Raw genomic sequence first — 22,334 nt, 5'->3', positions numbered from 1 at the left:
AAGCGCTATTGCAAATAGCTCGCTTTGCACCGTGGGTCCAGCATAGAGTATGTCGTTCAAAGACTTGTTGCTGGTGGTTTTGCATGAAGCGTCGAATACTACCCTCAACTTTGTTGTACTGCTCTCCGGCTTTAGCACACAGTGGTGTGGAATGAAGTAGTGATTAGCGGGTATATCTGTTTGATGCACTTGTTTCATGTGTCCGAGTGCTTCGTATTCATTCATAAAGTCCACGTAGCCTTTCCAGACTTCAGATGACGTTCTTCTTTCTAGAGCCAGAAATCTATTCGTGGCTGTTTTCTGTGATGCCCCCAGGGCTGAAGACTGTTCAGAAAATGGGAGTTTCACAACAAATTTGCCATCCTTTGCCACTCCCAAGTTTCCTACGAAGTGCATTTCGCAATGAGCCTCTATTGGTAATCGATGCCTCTTTTCGGTTTCAAGATTTTCTAGAGTCCAGAATCGTTCCAATAGTGTATCGAATTCTACTTCTGTAGCTGCTGTGGCCGCCGCTGAATCGTGATCCGAGGAGATCCTTCCGGCAATGATCCATCTAAGTTTTGTATTCTGAAGAACTGGTCCTTCTGCCTTTAGTATAGTCTGGTTTGGCAGCAGCAATGAATAGTAGTGCTCTGCTCCGATAAGCGTGTCAATCTTTCCTGGCTTATCGAAATTTGGATCGGCTAGAGCTATGTTGCTTGGGATTTGTAGGCTTGCCGAATTTAATTAATGAGCCGGTTGATCAGATATTATGTGTGGTAGGACAATGGCTTCAACTTCTTGAGTGAAGGCGTTATGCATTGATTTTATTTGTACATTTGCTTTTGGTCTACTGATTTTTGGATTTCCTCCAATGCCCTCGATCCGTAGAGAAGTTCCATGAAGTGTCAGTTAAAGTACTGAAGCCATTCGTTCTGAAATCAGATTTATTTGTGATCCTGAATCTAGCAGCTCTCTAAAGGTAGCAACTTGACCATTGCTAGCCTTCACTGATACTTTGACTATGGCCAGCAAGTTATAATTCTAGTTGCTTGCTGCACCTACAGTAGGTGAATGTTGATTGGATGATGTACCTGATGTGGTTTCCAGATGCAACAAAGTATGATGTTTCTTGTCGCACTTAAAACACGGGCGACCACGGCAATCCTTTGCCTTGTGGTCATTGCAGTTGAAAGGCAGTTGAAACACAGTCTTTGTTTTTGTACCCAATTAACTGGTTCGGGTATTGATTTGCTGCGGAAGTCATCGCATTTATAGATCCAGTGATTCCTTTTGCTGGCTGATGAGCATTTTGGGCCCTTCTGATCCTTTCTTGATTGTTGTCCTTTTTTTCCTGTTCCAAGAACTCGGATGCACCGGTCCAGAAAGCTGAGCAGTGTGTCGAGACCCTGTAACTCTCGGGACCCATCTAACGACTTCTCGTATAGATCTAATTTTTGCTTGATGATGGCAATCAATATTGTATCCCAACTTGGTTCTGGTTTTCTGGTTTCATAATAGTTCGGACTTGATTTTCTCTCCGAAGAATCTTTCTTGAAGTCGATGATAAATTTCTTGATTGATATCCTCTTACACGTCTAGTGCTTCTGTGACTTCTTGCTCATTCATGTCACTCATATTTATTACCTTGTGTTTAAATCTTCTGACCCGTTGGGAGTGTGTTATTTGCTTGTACAGCTGGATACGCCCCTAATCGCAACCGATTTGGTCAAAGAAGCTGTTCACGCCAAAAGGGCGTTTAATTTCGGGAGGCAGTGTCGAGCGGCAGTTTTCTCCAGATGTCCACATCTCGCTCGCTCGCACTGCCCTTCGCTCTCCCTCTCCAACTCTCCCGCAACTCTACGCTCCGCTCTGGAGCCGCTAAGTTAAGCTCCATGTAATCAGTTCTATTTTCAAGTGTCAAATAAACAGCCGCACGTCGCGCAAAACCCCGAAGTTTTTCCATCGTGTTTTTCGTTACAATTTCTGCGCGGAAATTCATCCGCTTTTCCTGGGACTCATCAGCGCTTCTACGATCAAGCCGCCGCCCCAACATTTGGTCCTTCGAGCCGGATTTCCATTCTTCCGAAGATTATCTCCAGCGCCTACGGTGGCTTGAACCGCTTCAGCTAAGTTCCATTTCCAATTGTTATTATTTGCCGGTCATACAGCCAGTCGTTCGAACCCCATTTCGTTCAATTTGTTGTATGATTTCTTGTCTAAATCGAAAAGCGATTTTAATCCGACGCAACGGCATTTAATATATTATTCCATTCCTTTTGTTTGTGCGGCATTTTTTCCATTCCCTTATGCCGTACACTTCAAAAAATTCCGTGCAAAGTTGCAAGTCCATAGTGCCAAATTATTTCAATTATAAATAAAAATATTCCTAAAAACTCCAAGTGTGTGTAAAAATATAACCCAGCCGCAGTAAAAGTTTCCTATTTTTTAAATTGTTCCGCAAAAATTGCACTCTGCATTTTTTTACTGTGTTCCTGCTGCGCGTACATATTCACATAAATATTCTAATACAGTTTACTTATACTACTCTGCATTTATAAATCAAATCCAAGACCCTAATGACACAAACATATTTTTCTAAACATATTTTCGTGGTCAATAAACTAAATTTTTTCCGTGTGTAAAAAATATATAGTCCAGCCACAGTGAATATTTCAAAATCAAAGTGATCCGCCAAAATTGGCAGCTTTTGTGATTTTACTGTGTTTCCTGCTGCGTGCATATATTTTTACATTAACATTCCAAAATACAGTCCACTTCATCTACATACATTTTTGAGCTAATTGTTTCAATAAAATCCCGCAAACATATTTTGCATTTCAAAGCTATTCCGCTATTCGCAATAAGTCTCCAGAACTCCCGCAATCGGTGACTTACAGTATCCAGCTGTTAGCTAGCCACATACATACATACACACAGCTACGTACTCTCCAAGTATTCGGCAGCGCACAGTGGGTCAAGTGCCTACAATAATTATAAAAAAAAAACGACCATAAATCCGAATTTTAATATTGTTAAACAATTAATATTTTTTTTTTCCTATCCGTGCACCAGTGTGACCATATTTTCCCTTTGCATAATTTAATAATTATTTATTTTGTGCATACACTTAAATACTTAGTTTCGAAATTATTTCAAATCGCCATACAGTTTCCTCCACACAATACAGTGTGACCGTATACACCGACGGACTTTCAATTGGTTCCTAAATTCCAATTCACAATAATTTCCGTGTAAACGATTTCGCAATAAATTTTAAACTCCTGTCCGTAATGGCTTCTCAAGCAAAATCCGCCCTAAATAAATTTATTGTCACAGCTGACACTCTGAGCCATTTTGAAGCCACTTTAAACTTTCCGGGTGCACCCACACCAACGTTATCCGCATCTAAAATCCGTCGCGAGCATGTCACTTCCTTATGGCAAAAGGTGAATGATGCATATGACACATGCTCCGAGTGCATTGTGGCTGCGGGTGACAGCGCCGCAGACACCAAATACATCCTGAAGGCGAAATATAACGAAACGTATTCCATATACGAAAGATTTGCTGCTCAGATCCTCGAGCAAATACAACAGGGCTCCCCCAAATCATCTCAACCTCCAGCATCGTCTCCCCAAGACTACATTTCGTTTGGCTGTCAGCTTCCTCCGATCGATACGGAGATTTTCTCAGGCGATTATCTTCGCTGGCCGACTTTCCGGGACCTTTTCACGGCGATCTATATAGACAATCCGAGTCTGACGCCTGTTGAAAAGCTGTACCATTTAAATGCCAAAACTAGTGGTGAAGCTCATTCTATAGTTTCCAAGTCCCCACTCACCAATGATGGCTTCCGTTCAGCTTGGACAAGTCTATCTGAGCGTTTCGAAAACAAGCGATTTCAGGTGAACAGCCACCTAAAAACATTGTTCAATGTGGAATCCATGGCACAAGAGTCTGGGGCAGCCTTAAAGGAACTTCAACACACAATTCAAGGATGTTTATCTGCCTTAGAACTATCCGGCATTCAAATTGAGAATTGGGACCCTATTCTAGTCTACATTTGCTCCACAAAGCTACCAAAGCTCACGCTCTTATTATGGGAGCAATCCATTCATAATAAAGCCGAAATTCCTACTTGGCTCGAGCTTAATTCTTTTTTAACAAAACGCCATCGAACTCTAGAGGCCGTTGATAGCATCCGGCCTGCTAATTTACTCCATGTCCATTCTAAAGCCACAAATGTGCTGGCAGAACTTCCAAAGATAAATTCTTTCACTACGAGGGTACTTCCATTACCCAAAGGCTGCGATCTGTGTTTAAAGGAAAAACACCCCGTGCGTATATGTCCACGCTTCCTCCAAATGCGGGTAAATGATCGTTCAGCCTACATCCAAGATAAGCAGTTATGTTCCAACTGTTTTGCAAGCAGCCATAAATTGCAGGATTGCATTAGCGCTCACAGTTGTTTTACTTGCCAAAGTCGGCATCATACGCTGTTGCATCCAAGCAACAATTCTACAATTACTTCGATTCCATCCAAACCTCCAGGGCCAGTGTCAGCCTCAATCCCACACAGAATTTCGTCTTTCTCAGCGCGTGTTTCCAACGTTCATGGGATTAACCGAATTTCCGATCCCGACCCGATTACAAGGGTCTATCCAACAGATAATTCTTCCGATTATTGGGTTCCATATCCCGCCTTGGATGACAGACGTTCCCGAGGTATTAAATCCTACCAATGCCGAGTCTGCCAAAAGATCCATCCGCTACGGAAATGCCACCGTTTTCTACGGCTTAGCGCCCAGAAAAGGATCCAGGAAGTACATATGCATAAATACTGCTCGAATTGCTTGGCCCACGATCATTCCCAGGACTTGTGCCGCAGTGGGAATTGCTGCCAGAAGTGTGGAAAGGACCACCACACTCTTCTACACTTGGACGATCGCTCCCGCTATCCTGCAGATACTTCTCCTGATGTTTTGCTACGGTGGTCCTCGCAAGGGGGGGGAGAATGTTCACGCCAAAAGGGCGTTTAATTTCGGGAGGCAGTGTCGAGCGGCAGTTTTCTCCAGATGTCCACATCTCGCTCGCTCGCACTGCCCTTCGCTCTCCCTCTCCAACTCTCCCGCAACTCTACGCTCCGCTCTGGAGCCGCTAAGTTAAGCTCCATGTAATCAGTTCTATTTTCAAGTGTCAAATAAACAGCCGCACGTCGCGCAAAACCCCGAAGTTTTTCCATCGTGTTTTTCGTTACAATTTCTGCGCGGAAATTCATCCGCTTTTCCTGGGACTCATCAGCGCTTCTACGATCAAGCCGCCGCCCCAACAGAAGCTTTTAACACTTATGAATGATTTGGGGGTGAATTTGATGACAGCAACTGAAGTGCTGGGTTCTCGTATTCTGAGAATGTTTGATTCTGGTTTCAAAGTGTCGCCTTTTGACAACTTCGAGAATGTTTCCGGGATTGGATGATCTAAATCCGTTTACCGGCATCACAAAACGATTTTATCAAATCGTTGACGGAGCTGGTTGCCTTGTTAACCAGTCTTCCAACTTCCTGAGTCGACTTTGCTCGGGTGTCTTTAATCTGTCGCCTTGTTGACGATTTGGGCAAAAGGACTTGTATGGAAGATAACTCCAACGTTTTGTTCTAGGGTGTGATCTCTTGGTGAGATCACGTCGGGGTCACCAAAATGATTATTGCTCGGCTTAGATGCCTGGCATACAGTAGGGGAGAGTGGGGCAATTTCGTTACCTGCAATATCTCCGAATCCATAAGTCGTAAAAATATATAATTTTTTTGTTTTAGTCCTTCAAGATGGCCAGACACAACCAATGCGTTTTTCGCACAGAAGGCCAAGATAATTAAGCTATAATATTAAATGTGTTTTAATAGTTCAAAAGCTACATTTAGTTCTCGACGAAATTTTTTCTGTATGCCAAAATTGAAAAGGGATAAGATAGAGGTTTTTTTGTATAATACACAGTGCTATAATGTGCATTTCTGCGTTAGTGATGTTTAACTTCGCGCCTAATTTCGGAAGAAAAATAATTATTTCTAAAAAAGTACTGTGTGGGGAAATTTCGCCACCCTATGCTTAGGGTAAATTCGCACCTATTTTAGATACTTATTTTTGTAGTTCACGAGCTGGCTAACGAACAGACTACCGGCAGCAGCAACAAATATAGGACGTCAACAAAAATGGTACGCTTGATCAGTGTAGCATATTTATAGGCGTAAAATTCCCTACATTTTTCAGGGGACGAAATTGCCCCAGTAGTGTGGCGATTTTACCCCCCTATGTGGCAGGACTGCCCCAGTATATTGGTTTCGCTTTTTCATTTTTTATAAATCACCAAGATAATTAAAAAAAAGAAAATGTCACATTTTAAAGCTTGGTGCTAACCGCATTCAACAATAAAAATAGAAATATAATAACGTGTCTCAAGATGGACAAAAAAAAGCTTTGAAAAAATGGTGACGAAATTGCCCCACTCTCCACTACATAAACTGTCTGAGTAAAGTCGTCGCAACTAGAACTTGAACCAGTTGGACTAAGGATTGCATATGAGGATCTGAAGACTAGAGCGACAGCCTCTGTTGAATGCAAAATGAGTAAAGCTTGATTGTAGGAGTCAAAATTGTTACTGATTTTATTGTATAAACTTAACAGTATTTATAGGTAAAAAGTGCTTAGGTTAACGGATCATGTATAAAGCAAAATCTTGGTTATTATGTATTATTGGGAATGAGAGCAAACCCAGTTACAATTCAGCAGAATAAGCTTGTGCCAATAAGTGGGTCATTGATAATGTTGCTGACGGCTTGACCCGATATATGATACTTCCGTACGCTGACTTAGAACTATTGCTGCGACTGAACAGTGAAAAAAGGGAAAATAGTTTATTTTTATCTAAAAAACAAGAAAGGAAGCTAGCTTCGGCAAGCCGAAGCTTATATACCCTTGCAGATCATTCTATTAATTTACAAATCGCAAAAATGTTAAATTTCTTATTATTTCACATTAATTTTTCGATCGTTTCTATGGCAGCTATATGATATAGTAGTTCGATCTTTTTAAAATTAAAATCGAAATTCGGAAATATTTAAAAATAGTCATATCCCGGAGTAGAAGAGAATGTAATAAAAATCAACAAAGATATAATGTTTTTCCTATTAATTTCCATTTAATTTTTCGGACGTTCATATGGCAGCTATATGATATAGTGATCCGATTTACAAAACAAAAAAAACGAAATTCAGAAATATATTAAAAAAATATTCCCAAGAGTAGAAGGTAAAATTTCAAAAAACACCGACGCTAGAATTTTTTTACGTTTTTATACCCTTGCAGAGGGTATTATGATTTCAGCAACGCGGTGAAGGAGACGTTTCCGACCCCATAAAGTATATATATTCTTGATCAGCATCACTAGACGAGTCGATCTAGCCATGTCCGCCTGTCCGTCCGTCTGTCCGTCCGTCTGTCCGTCTGTCCGTCCGTTTCTACGCAAACTGGTCTCTCAGTTTTCAAGCTATCGGGATAAAACTTTCCCAAAAGTCTTCTTTTTATTGCAGGTAGTATATAAGTCGGAACGAGCCGGATCGGACCACTATATCATATAGCTCTCATAGGAACAATCTGGAAAAAAAATGTAAAAAAATTATATCTTGGGTGTTTTTGATGTTTCCTACTTTTGGAAATTTAATTTTTTATCTAATTCTGAATTTCGAATAAAATTTTTTCAAAATCGGACGACTATATCATATAGCTGCCATAGGAACGATCGGAAAATTAATGGGAATATAATAGAAAATAAATTAATGCTTCGTTGGTTTTTATTGTATTCTCTTCTACTCTAGGATATAACTCTTTTTAAATATTTTCGAATTTCGATTTTAATTTTATCAAAGTCGAACTACTATATCATATAGCTGCCATTGAATCGAACGCAAAATTAATGAGAAATAATAGGAAAATTAACATTTTTGCGATTGCAAATTAATAGGAATTATCTGCAAGGGTATATAGCTTCCTAGCTTCCTTTCTTGTTTTTCAATTGTCAAAAATCAAAACGCCTACTTCCTACAAAGTTACAATGTTTATACCTTTTACTCGTAGAGTAAAAGGGTATGTTGTATACGAGCAAAAGTATGTAACAGGGAGAACGAAGCGTTTCCGACCCTATAAACTATATATATTCTTGATCAGGGTCACTAGCCGAGTCGATATAACCATGTCCGTCTGTCTGTCTGTATGAACGCTGAGATCTCGGAAACTACAAAAGCTAGAAGGCGCCCACACCTTTAAAGATTTCCGAGAAGTATAAATGCAATTCTGTTGTGTATATTTATACCTATCAAAATGTAGATATCGGAACATTCATTAAAAAGTAATACGCAATCAAAAAAATGTTATATATTAGCCGAGTGTTAGGCGAGTGACGGGTAACAGATAGTCGAACACCAACCCGACTATAGCGTTCTCTTTTGTTTTTCTATTATTTTTTTAATATTCCTATCTGAGCCATAAAATAAATAAATAAAACTTTTGGGAAGATTTTATCGCGATAGCTTTAAAAGTGAGAGACTAGTTCGCATAGAAACGGAAATGTCGTCGGTAGGTCCGTCTGTCCGTCCGGTTCTACGCAAACTAGTCTCTCAGTTTTTATACCCTTGCAGAGGGTATTATGATTTCAGTCAGAAGTTTGCAACGCAGTGAAGGAGACGTTTCCGACCCCATAAAGTATATATATTCTTGATCAGCATCACAAGACGAATCGATCTAGCCATGTCCGTCTGTCCTTCTGTCCGTCTGTCCGTCCGTCTGTCTGTTTCTACGCAAACTAGTCTCTCAGTTTTTGAGCTATCGGGATGAAACTTTCCCAAAAGTCTTCTTTCTATTGCAGGTAGTATATATGTCGGAACCGACCGGATCGGACAATTATATCTTATAGCTCCCATAGGAACGATCGGAAAAAAAAACTTTAAAAAATTCTAGCTTCGGTGTTTTTTCAAGTATTACCTTCTACTCTTGGGAATATTATTTTTTATATATTTCTGAATTTCGAATTAAATATTTTAAAAATCGGATCACTATATCATATTGCTGCCATAGGAACGGTCGAAAAATTAAATGGAAATTAATAGGAAAACAAATTATATCTTTGTTGATTTTTATTACATTCTCTTCTACTCTGGGATATGACTATTTTTAAATATTTCCGAATTTCGATTTTAATTTTAAAAAGATCGAACTACTATATCATATAACTGCCATAGAAACGATCGAAAAATTAATATAAAATAATAGGAAATTTAACATTTTTGCGATTTGTAAATTAATAGGAATAATCTGCAAGGGTATATAAGCTTCGGCTTGCCGAAGCTAGCTTCCTTTCTTGTTGAGCTATTGGAATAAAACTTTCCCAAAAGAATTCTTTCTATTGCAGGTAATATATATGACGGAACCGACCGGATCGGACAGCTATATCTTATAGCCCCCATAGGAAGGATGTTTTCACAAATATTACCTTCTACGTTTGGGAATATTATTTTTTATATATTTCTCAATTTCGAATTAAATATTTAAAAAATCGGATCACTATATCATATAGCTGCCATATGAACGTCCGAAAAATTAAATGGAAATTAATAGGAAAAACATTATATCTTTGTTGATTTTTATTACATTCTCTTCTACTCCGGGATATGACTATTTTTAAATATTTCCGAATTTCGATTTTAATTTTAAAAAGATCGAACTACTATATCATATAGCTGCCATAGAAACGATCGAAAAATGTATGTGAAATAACACCAGTTTACAAAAAAAAATCGATGAAATATACCATGAATGAAACCTTTGTTTTCCGGTAAGGTACGTCTTCCTGATTAAGAAAATGGCACATACAATTTTTTTTATGGATAAAATTTTTTTTAAAGTGTAAAAACGTTTTTGACATTTTTTTAATTTCTAACTTTAGTTGTGGTTAACCGATTTCAACCATAAATGACTCATTTTACAGGTAATATAATGGCCTCCAACTTTCTTATACACTGCATTGAGTTCCATTCGTTAATTTAGAAGCTACATTTTGTCAAAGTTGAAAAAGTTAGAAAAAATACAAAAATGCTGGCATAAATGGCTTCGTTAAAAATACACGCCTAAAAACCGAAATTAGTTTTATAACTTTTACTGGTAGAAGGTGCTTTGACAAAAAAAACAAGCTATTGATCATTACAATCCACCAAGAAATTAATTTGATATGCATTTTTGAAGCTTACGACAACGGTGTTTTTTTGGCCGTTTACAGCTGTTAACTGACACAACAGGGCTTTAACAGGGCTGTAAACCCGTTTTTCCCAACGTAAAAAATCGATATAAAATCAAACTATTGATTGATTTTTTTGTTGATGGTCTTGTTAGTTGGCTTAAAGATGTATCTTTAAGTATAAGTCATAAAACTAATTTCGGTTTTTAGGCGTGTATTTTTAACGATGCCATTTATGCCAGCATTTTTGCATTTTTTCTCACTTTTACAACTTCGACGAAGTGTGGCTTCTAAACTAATGAATGGAACTCAAGGCAGTGTATAAGAAAGTTGGAGGGCATTCTATTACCTGTAAAATGAGTCATTTTTGGTTGAAATCGGTTATCCATAACTCAAGTTAGAAATTAAAAAAGTGTCAAAAACGTTTTTTACACTTTAAAAAAAAATTGTATCCAAAAAAAAAATTTTAAGTGCCATTTTCTTAATCAGGAAGACGTACCTTACCGGAAAACAAAGGTTTCATTCATGGTATATTTCATCGATTTTTTTTGTAAACTGGTGTAATAAACGAATTCCAAATGATTGAATCTGGATTGCTCAAATTTAGCTAACGACATAAGCCATCATTGAAAAGAAATTTCATGGTTTATTTAATAGCAAACAACAAACAAGATGACAGTAAAGATAAAAAATCGCTACGTTTTTATAGCTCATTGGTACACAAGGTGCGAACATTTACAACACATTATTTCCAAGTGATGGTTCACAAGGCAAATTGCTTGGAATTACACGAACAAAACGCATTATTGCAGCTGCTTCTAGTGCAGCAGCATGTGAAGTAGATGTTGTCTGTTATCGTTTATTGAATGTCGTTTTACAGAAATTTGATGACCATTGTTTGCCGCAAAATAATGTCAACCTCTGTGAGATATCGTCGAATTTTCTGAAGTGCGAGCCTATCGGCGCAGATATCAAATCCAACCAAATTACTTTCATGTTGTGGAATTGGTTAAAATTTTTTGCTTGTGTAAAAGCGAAAGATTATTGTGCTACTTGAATCCTTAGTAAAGAAGTAGTGTATTCGTTTGGTTTAACTAATTCCATGTAATCAAAATTCATTATTCCAGGTTAAGCTTCTCATAGCTCTGAGATTTTTTGCAAGCGACGGTTTTCTAATAATTGTAGGCGACTTTAGATGTGTTAGTCGAGTTCTTAAAGAGTTTTCTTTTGCTATAGCATTCGTAACTAGCTAAATCAGGCATTTAAAAGCTAGCAACTTATAAAAATGGTTTTAATTTTTAAGAATTTCAAAAAATATTTAAAATTGCTTGCGTTTTGAATTATTCATTTTGATAATTCATTCTTATTAAATTGCTAATCTTAGTTTTAAAAAAATCATGTTTTTTAATAAGTATAAAAAAACGGATATAAGGGTACGAATTTGAAACAAAGGATTGTGCCATAATGAATAAGATAATCAAATACACCTGTGTAATATACATATCTGATTTAGCTATCTTTTGACCCCGCTGCCATCACCACTCTGTTTTGTTTACATGTCGCCGCCTAAGATAAAACTTAAATGTGTACTCTGTCGAACGACAAAAAGTGAAAAAATCCGAACTTTAAAAATTCACAATAATTCTAATTTTCCATGAATTTGAGACATACTGTCGCGTAGTTCTCTTGCCGGGGTGAAACCTCAGGCAGTTACAACATCAAACTTTTAAAAACAAAGGGCGGCAACACTACTACTATTTTGACCGCAGCAGTATGTTTTTAAGTTTTTTGACTATGTTTTCAGAAATTTATTTCTGCCTTAAAAAGATCCTAAAATTATTCTAAGTATGGGATTTGAAAGATAAAGAGTGTATCTTTTAAAAAACTTTAACATCGAATCAAACCATGCATCCATTTGCCTTTGAGAGCTCCGCAAAGTTGGCCAAATTCAGCATTTTTCGAACTTTGAGGTGCTTTTTCTAAGAATCTTTGCGTCGGGGAACTTTTTGGAAAACGCAGTTTAACTTGGGAATTCGTAACGAATCCAAAAATATAGCATCCATCGAGGTTAATTTTTGATGCTAACATTTCAAAGTTTTGTTTTTGGAATTGGTTTATAATATTTAAAGGATTTCTTTTTGCAAAATGGGCATGGTCGCGCCTTTATTAAGAAAAATAAAATATTGCAGTTCCGAAATATTTTTTTTTTAGGTGAAATCGAATTATTTTAATATTTTCAATATAACTCCTTACAAAAATACTAAAACCACTAATAGCAAGTTTAGTATAGTCAAATGATGATGTAGAATCATTTAAAGTAAATAATATTTAATAACAAAGATAATTGCATAGTGTTTTTCTAAATATTTATCGTATCTAACGTTTACCATACAAAAATACGAGTATTGTACTATTCGCTGCTGCATACAAATCAAAGATGGAAAAAGAGAGGTTACTTGAGATAAATGCAAATTTATCCAATTGTGCGGAAAAGTGCAGAATGCGACTAACACCTATGGATTCAGAATTGACAACACTACAACATATAGTTGGACGCACTTTAAACTAATCTAAACTTATTGTTGAGCTAACAAGCCTTTTTGTCAGCTATTTTAAATAAATCACAAGGCGAGATAAATTCATTTCAATACTTCAGTTTATTAGCTTTATGAATGTGCAAGGGCTACGGGCTTTGCGAACACCGCAGCTTGCAATCTACAACAACAATGAAATGTATGCGCTGGCGACGGACCGTAGGCGTTGAAAGGCGGGCTCAGACTGACAAGTCCAATTAATAGAGAGATAAGAGGAGCCGCTTAGAAATGAGTGATTCTGACTCTCTCTTTAGTTGGAGTGGTTTGCCGCTGCGCTCAACATACTCCCCCCGTTGGAAGCCTGTCTTTCAACTTCATCATTGATGGGCAGCAGGCACAACTTATTGACAGCTCTCCGGATGTCACAAGTGGACGTCTTCAGATCAGCAACTCGGCAAACGCCATCTCGTCCAGGACTAAGTGCGCTCACCCTAGCTAAGGGCCACCTCATGGGAGGTAGATTTTCATCCTTTATCAGAACTACGTCGTTGACCTTCAGCATTCGTTCAGGAGACCGCCATTTGGTGCGTTGTTGCAGAAGAGTAAGGTACTCCTTCTCCCATCGGGACCAAAATAGTTGCTGCAGATATGTTACACGCTGCCAGCCATCCAAGCGGCTATAATTGAGCTTGGTTAGATCGGGCTCAATGATAGTAGTAGAAGGGCCACCAAAAAATAGGTGGGCAGGAGTCAAAACATCGAGATCATCTGGATTCTCTGAAATGGATAGCAAGGGGCGAGAGTTAATGATTGACGCAATCTGACAAACCAAAGTGCGAAGCTCATCAAAACTAAGCGTTTGGCGGCCAGCAGAGCGGTAGAAATGGTGTTGGGCCGTCTTGACTGCTGCCTCCTACAATCCGCCAAAGTGTGGTGAGCGAGGCGGAATAAATTGCCAGTCGATTCCCTCCGACAAGCAAGCTTGATGAACAGACTGCATATGGGAATCGCTAAGCAGCAGCCGCTTCAAATCCGCCAATTCATTTTTTGCTCCTACAAAGTTGGTAGCATTGTCCGACCAAATTTGACTAGGCTTTCCACGTGTAGAAATGAATCTTTTCAAAGCACTTAAAAACGAAGCAGTTGTTAGATCCTTGACAAGCTCTAAGTGCACAGCCTTGCTTGTAAAGCAGATGAACACGCATACGTAGCACTTGATGGGAGACCTGGTGCGAACTTCTGATTTGTGGAAGAAAGGTCCACAATAGTCGACGCCAGAAACTGCAAAGGCCCGTACGCACTCCAAACGTTCCTTCGGAAGATTAGCCATGATTGGTTCCAGAAATTTGGGCCTGGCCCGGAAGCACTCCACGACTCCTTTCACGACATTGGAGACAGTTCGCAGTCCTCCAATAGGCCAGTATTGTAGCCGGATGCTTGCCAACAGAGCACGCGGTCCTGCATGCAGATTCATCTTATGGAAGTGCATGATGAGCGCTAAGGTGAGTTGGTGACGACGTGGCACTATTATTGGATGGCGAGCCTCATATGCAAGTGTTGAATTTTCGAGGCGTCCACCAACTCGAAGAAGGCCACATGCATCTATGAAGGGCAAGAGCGAAGCAATTGAACTTGATTTCTTAACAATGCCATTTGAACGAAGCTCCTTTATACCCTCCCATAAATGAGCCAGTTGGACACCTCGCCAGAGCATATATGTCCCACGTTGCACATCAGATACCTCGAGACCGCGATGCCACAAGCGGTGAGAAAATTTGTAAATGTACGCGTACACGCGCTGCATGGAAGGGAACGAGTTGCCATACTTGGATCCAAGGGTAACATCAACGTGAGGAGACTTGACCATCAGCACCTGTTTACGTAACTCAAGGCTCGGATCGTCATAATGCAGACGCGTAGGCAAATCCTTGCGACCACCAAGTAAGAATGGTGGGCCATGAAACCATATCTTAGAAAGCGCCAGTAGATTCGGAGTGGAGCCCCTGGACAAAACGTCGGCAGGATTCAGTGCAGTCGGAATATGATGCCATTCCATGTTAGCAGTCAATTCCTGTATAGAAGCCACTCGGTTTGCCACGAAGACGTTGAATTTGAAAGGCTCATTACCGATCCAGGATAGCGCCACAGAGGACTCACACCAGCAGTGAAAAGGACCATTGAAGATACCCATTTTAATAACTTCATTTATTAGCTTGGCTAATAGCAGGGCGCCACATAACTCCAGCTTAGGTACAGATAATGTTTTGAGAGGCGCTACTCGGGATTTGGAACATAAGAGATGGCTGCTGGCTGGAGAAGTGCCCCTAGACAGCACATATACGCAAGCTCCGTAAGCTTCCTCGCTGGCATCGCAGAAACCATGAATTTCAACATCAGTTTCTGAAGGAATCAAAAATCTTGGGAATGATATGCGTTGGACGCTTTGAAAACTGATGCACATTTCGATCCAGCAGGTGTTACGGGCCAAGGGCAAACTTTCATCCCAATCCAATTTGTCCTTGCAGAGTTGTTGAAGAAACACCTTGGCCTTTGTGATTACTGGGCCAAGAAGGCCTAGAGGGTCATAGAAACGAGCAATGGTGGCCAGAACAGATCGTCGGCAGGCCTTGGAGCCGGGATCTAGAGACGATAAAGAGAACAGCAGCTCGTTTGTTGCCGGATCCCATGCAAGACCAAGAGTTTTGGTTATATCGCTGCCATCGCCGAACTTCAAATACTTCTCCTTGTCATCATCTGACACATCCTTCAAAACCTCGGGGTGGCTGGTGCACCACTTTCGTAACTTGAAGTCACCTCGAGCTAGTATCTCAGTGGTCTGTCGCATTTTCTCGATCGCCTCACCAACAGAGCTACCACCGGAGATGAAATCATCGACATAGAAATCTTGTTGCAGAGCAACTGAGCCAGCAGGGAAGGAATCCCTCTCATCAATGGCCAGCTGGTGCATTGCTCGAACAGAAAGGAACGAGGCAGAGCCACCTGATAAGTACGAAATTTTATCAAAATGTTAAACAGCCTTGGCTGTATAACGGGCCCGGCCATTAGGACATCATTAAGAGACGACCCGGAGGAGGCTAAAGCCGATCCATCGAAAACAACGCGAAGCTTGGCTGTTGTGCTATCCTCCTTTAGAACACAATGGTGCGGCAGGAAATACTTGCAAAGGACCACAGCCTCGAGGCTGACTCGGGACATGTGGTTTAACTCCAAGTATTCCTTAATAAAGGCCACATATTGACGCTTTAAATGGGGATTCCTTTGCAGCTTGCGTTCAAGGTTAAGAAATCTCCGGTGTGCCTGTGTGTAGGAATCGCCAAGGGCTTTAGCATGTTGCTTCAACGGCAAACGAACGGAGTAAGCGCCAGAGGGAAGACGATAGAAGTTTTTGATAAAATGATCCTCACACTCCAGCTCTTCCTTGCTGGCCATTATGATTCCACTGTCGAGATTTTCGACTTCCCAAAATCGCCTAACCAGATCCTCCAAGCGGACATTATGTAGTGCAGCTCCATTTTCCAAGCCTTGAGATGCCAAAAGAGATGTATTGCCGCGAAGCCTATCTCCACCACCAGTCACGATCCAGCCAAGGCGAGTCTTCTGCAGTAGAAGCAACCCATGAACCAGCTTAATTTGGCCCACGCATAACAGGTCATAAAATAGGCCAGCACCAAGTAGCATGTCAACGCGCTGGGAACAGTTGAATGCAGGGTCCGCCAACTGTATGTTATTCCAATCAGCGATGTCAATAACGCAGTTGGACTTGATAACATAGATCCCAAATTTATTAAAATCATACTACCAAAAATTTTGCCACATGTTACTTTTGCCGTAAATAGTGTGCTAACCACTTCCACTTTCCCTAAAATATGGAAGGACGCCAAAATACTTCCTGTTCGTAAGGCAAATGGTGACTATAGGCCAATATCTATACTACCGTATTTGTCTAAATTAAGCGAAAACCTAATGGCCAAGCAAATCAACAAATATGTAGAGACAAATGGTCTGTTAAACAACGCGCAATCAGGTTTTAGGAAAAATAGGAGCTGTGTAACAGCCTTGCTGAATATAGTGGAGGAAACCAGGGAAAGCATGGAGGAAGGCAAAGTAACTCTACTGACCCTTCTAGACTTTAGCAAAGCCTTCGACACCGTGAACTATGATATTCTGTGCTCTAAGCTAATAAGAATGTTTAACTTCTCTGTAACAGCAGAGAAATTAATACGCTCTTACTTAAATTGCAGACGTCAAGCCATAGTTACGTCCACTCAAACTTCCAACTATGAACAGCTTTCTAGAGGAGTTCCGCAGGGATCTGTTCTAGGACCTCTTCTTTTCTCTATGTATGTTAATGAGCTTCCAAATGTTGTGTCCTCGTGCAAAGTCCATATGTATGCCGATGACGTTCAAATGTGTGTATCGCGTCCTTTGTCCAGAATAAATGAATGTGTAGTGATGTCAAATACTGAATTGTCGGTAGTAAACAAATGGTCGAAGCTAAATGGTCTACAAATAAACCCAAAAAAGTCTAAATGTTTGGTTATCTATAATAAATTAGTCGATACCACTACCCTGACACCATTAGTAATAGATGGTGCAGTTATTGAGTATGTTGAAAAAGCAAATAATCTGGGTATCATATTCAACAAAACACTCACTTGGAGCGACCATATTAACCAAGCTATTGGAAAAACATATGGTTCTTTAAGGTCACTGTTCCATACTCAACAATTCTTACCAGAAGGGACAAGACTTCTAATGGCAAAAACCTATTTAATACCGGCATTATTCTACGGCGTCGAGATATTCGGAAACAGTGATGCAACAAGTAAACAAAAACTTAATGTAGCGTTTAATAGTGTTGCGAGATATGTGTTTAATGTAAGACGTGGGCATCCGATTTCAAGTTTAGCGTACAAGATATTTGAAGTTGATCTTCAATCATGGATCCAATTTAGGGCATTAGTGGCATTGCACAAAATAATTAACACCAAAGAACCCGACTATCTCTACAAAAAACTAACACATACCAGTTCGAGACGAACGAATAACATTGCCTGCATTAGACACAAAAGAACTTTTTCTGAAAAACAATTCTTTATTTTTGCTGTTCGCTATTGGAACGAACTTCCCAATGGATTAAAAATAATTAAGAGCGTACCGAAATTTAAATCAACATTAATTATACACCTTAAAAACCGTTAATATAATGAGAGAAATTAGTTTAAATTAGTTTAAGTACCCCCAACATCAGTTTAAATTTGTAAAAAAAACTATATGTTTCAATGAAAATTTGTATCCCATTTTGTTCATTTTCTATTCTTTATTTTTGTTTTATGTATGTTATATATAGTATTTTCATTTATTATGTGTCTTTTCTTTGTAACTGTCTTTAAAATAACTGTTTTTTCTTAAGATTATTTTCTAAATTATTCTAATCAAAAGTATTGTAATTCACGTGACTAGCACATTAATATATAAGTTCAACTTGTAGTGCTAGGAATTTTAAATAAATAAATAAATGAAATAAAAAAAAAAAAAAAAAAAAAATAATGTAACTAGGCTGACTGTCCGTAATCGTTGGCACAACAAGCGCCGTTAGAGCAACAGAGTATTCAGAAGAACGCGACTGGAGGGAGATGTTGACTGTAGATCCTTCAGATCAGGAGCAGGAACTTGCAACGGTGAATCATCAGGGCGTAGATGGAGCAGCGTGTGGTGTTTTCCACCGCATGTGCGGCAATAGCCGGAGTTGCACGTTCGAGTGTGGTGCCCCTTCTTTAGGCAATTGAAACACAATGAAAGTCTTTTTACTCTCCCTTGCCGTAGACTAGGAGACAGATCGGAGAAGGAGCCACAGGAGTATATTCCATGACCAGGAGTATCACAAAAGACGCAGCTACTCTGGCTGACCTGGGCACCAAGTAACGCCCTTCTGGCAGGCCTTGGAGCGGTATGGTCATGGGCCATGTTAGAAGCCAAGGCATGCTGAACGCTCTCCAGTTTCTGGCATCGCCCTTCAAGGTACGAGAGCAAATCCTCCTCGCTTGGAATCCTATCTGTTGACAAACTTTCTTCCCAGTTAGCTTGGGTTGCTGCATCCAACTTTTGCACAATCATGTATACAACCATGCAGCCTGAGATTTGTTTTAAATCTCCCAAGGCCTTAAGCGCTCGCATATGCCCAATAATTTTGTCCGAAAAGTCCCGCAATGCCAAAGCTGACGCAGACTCGAGCCTCTTGAGCCCAAGAATTTCATTGATGTGTGCCTGGAAAACAAGACGTTTATTATTAAAGCGCTTATTTAAGATTTCTAGTGCCGCACGATAATTGGCACCACATATTTCTAGTGATCGAACCGACTCCAGCCAAGTAGGGGTCCTTATCTATCACCGAGGTAAACATGGAGAGGAAGTCAGAGTATTCGGTGTATTCACTGGAGAATGTAGGCAGTTTTACTTCGGGCAGGCGAGTCCTATGCCCTCGATCAACCATGACAGTTGACTGATCCAGGCTGGGATCAAGGCGCATAGTGGAAGATGTTGGCATTCCAAGCTGACTGTTTTCAAGTTGCAGTCTTAGCCGTGACTTGACCGTTACCATGAGCATTTCAAAATTGTCGCTAAGCTCACTGCCGATTTCCGAATAGTCTAGCTCCTCCAGCGCATTGTGGGCAAGCCTGAATGAGGCTTGAGTATGTTCAAGAAGTTCTAGCCGAACTGTCAACTCCGCGGACCCGAACAGACAATTCGCGTCTTTAGCTAGCGAAATATCCAGGCGCTTTAAGCTATTGTACACCGATTCGGCCTTGCACTTCAAAAACAGCACTTTATTTTCAGCCGACATACTATTATGATCTGCCACTGTGTTGCCTTCGTCGGAATTCATCTGCGCGTATATTATATAAAGCAAACCGAAACGCACTGCACAACTCGGGAGTTTACAGTTTCAGAAGTCTTTGTTTTTGTTGTAACGGCAAGAAAGTACAGTAACCAGTTGGCGAGGCACTGTGTATTAACGAACTATGATATCAAACGATATACCACCGCACTATATGTATATAAGCCCTTGCAAAATATGCCGATATTTATGCAATTATATAACATACGGTATTTTATTAGGACCAGCTTAAAGCGGAACCAGCCTAATGTAACTGTTGTTTTGTTGTCTTCTTTGTGCACTGTATCTTTTTAATAGAGAGATAAGAGGAGCCGCTTAGAAATGAGTGATTCTGACTCTCTCTTTAGTTGTAGTGGTTTGCCGCTGCGCTCAACACTTATTTTCCAAAATCCTTTCCAAATTTGAAAATTGTTTCCCAGAATCCAGCTAAAGATGCATTTATAAAATTAACCAATATTAGTATAAGCACGCGCAATTTGAACAATTAGGTGTAACTAACATATAGTCGAAACTTGGGATATCCATATTCTAGAGTTGGATTGTTTATTTATCGTCTTGTATGTGAATAAAAACGAATCAAAGTGCACCACAAAAACTATGCAAACTATGCGTTTGGGTATAATTCAAAGAAAAAGTCAGCTGTGATTTCGTTTCTTCTTCTTAGTTGGCTTTGGGAAATCAGCTGTCATTCTATCGAGTCGAAAACGCTTAACAGGGACTCCGAGTCCCTGTCAAAGTTAGCTCTCACATTGATGCTCGAGAAAGCCAAAATGCCTTAGCAGGAACCTTATCTGTTCGAGAAACGTTAGCCGGCACTCGAGAAACCGGCCCTTAATCAAAATATTACATATATTTCAGCCAGACCGATTAAGACTTCTTGGGACTAAAACTGTTGCGCCTGCGTTTGTCATATTTAATTTTTTCTTTTCATAGTTTTTATACCCTTGTAGTTGGTATTATAATTTCAGTCAGATGTTTGCAACGCAGTGAAGGAGACGTTTCCGACCACATAAAGTATATATATTCTTGATCAGCACCAATAGCCGAGTCCATCTAGCCATGTCCGTCTGTCCGTCTGTCCGTTTCTATGCGAACTAGTCTCTCAGTTTTAAAGCTATCGCGATGAAACTTTCCCGAAAGTCTTCTTTCTATTGCAGGTAGTACATATGTCGGAGCGAGCCGGATCGGACCACTATATCTAAAGGCTCCCATAGGAATATTCAAACAAATATAAGAAAATTCATTGTAACTTTGTAGGAAGTAGGCGTTTTGATTCTTGACTACTTAAAAACAAAATTTAAATAAATAGAAACGCTGAATCTGGAATCCCTGGAACTGCACCGAGTGAGCATTACTTTATCTGCAAGGGTATATAAGCTTCGGCTGGCCGAAGGTAGCTTCCCTTCTTGTTGATATAGATACCCCACATAAAACATGGCAAACTAGGCATAATTTTGGGAGAGATCCCATAATTTTGTACGGAGATGTAATAATGGTAATTATTCTTATTATACCCGTTACTCGTAGAGTAAAAGGGTATATTATATTCGTGCAAAAGTGCAAGTTTATTTCAGCCGAGCGCCACGCCCCCTCTAACGCCCACAATCGCCCACTAACGATTTTAAAATGGGTCTGGCGCCCACACCTTTAAAGATTTCCGAGAAGTATAAATGCAATTTTCTTGTGTATATTTATACCTATCGAAAAGTACCATTCATTAAAAAGTTATACGCAATCAAAAAAAGTGTATATATCCATCTCCCTCGCACTCCCTTTAGCCGAGTGACGGGTATTTGATAGTCGGGACACCAACCCGACTATAGCATTCTCTCTTGTTATTATTCCTGGTCTTACATTCATATATTAATTATTTTTGATATTTTTAACAGACGGGCCCACAAGACATGGATACCTAGGACCTGCATTCGGCCAAGCAAAAACCGGGAATGCTTCAGGCATTTTCAATTTTTAATTCCAGTGCTTCGATTGTAAATATTACTAAAAAAAAAAATACACAAACAAATATTTAATATTTATCATAATTACATGAAAAAATGTATTTTAATTGTGGGAACTCAGATACTTCAAAGCAGTGGAAAATCGAAACTGGGAGTGTGTGGAAAAGCAGATATTACAAGGAGGGGAAAACCATAACTGGGAGGGTGTGGAAAAGCAGACAGTGTAAGTTGATGAAAACCATAACTGAGTACGTTTGGAAAATCTATAATGCTGGAAGGCGAAAAACCAATGGATTTTGGCCTGCATGTAACTGCCAGAGATCTACATAGAAACCGCATTTACCTTTACTTTTTGTGTCACCCCGAGTATTTTGAAACCAGAGATGGAAGAAATGTAAGGGTTAAATGAGGTTTAGTCCCTTCCGCTTCTATGGAGAAACCTCTTGAAAATATGTTATTTTCCAGAGGAATTTTCCCGGTGGGATACGCCAAAAACTGTCGTCGCAACGCGCCGCCGACTAACCCCCTGTCTTCTTCTTTTTCGTATCGAAGAAAGAATGAGAAGCATAAAAGAAGTACAAAAAGTTTTTCTTAAATCTATGGTGATTTTATAATTCTACTTTTCTGTTTTCAAGAAAAAAATTTTTTTAATTCAGAAAAAT

At 39.6% G+C, this 22,334-nt stretch overlaps 1 protein-coding gene across 1 annotated transcript in view; it reads left to right on the top strand.

Moving 5' to 3' along the window:
- Positions 1-21,756, top strand: part of LOC108054920 (guanine nucleotide exchange factor DBS) — a 253,926-nt gene extending 232,170 nt beyond the window's left edge. The window contains exon 8 of the mRNA XM_070212541.1: positions 21,604-21,756. Coding sequence (XP_070068642.1) covers positions 21,604-21,630 — 27 coding nt within the window. The 3' untranslated portion in view covers positions 21,631-21,756. The remainder of the gene's footprint in view (positions 1-21,603) is intronic.
- Positions 21,757-22,334: the final 578 nt, after the last annotated feature.

Source organism: Drosophila takahashii, chromosome 2R, assembly GCF_030179915.1.
Source record: "Drosophila takahashii strain IR98-3 E-12201 chromosome 2R, DtakHiC1v2, whole genome shotgun sequence".
NCBI lineage: Eukaryota > Metazoa > Arthropoda > Insecta > Diptera > Drosophilidae > Drosophila > Drosophila takahashii.
This window is presented reverse-complemented; position numbering and strand designations above follow the sequence as displayed.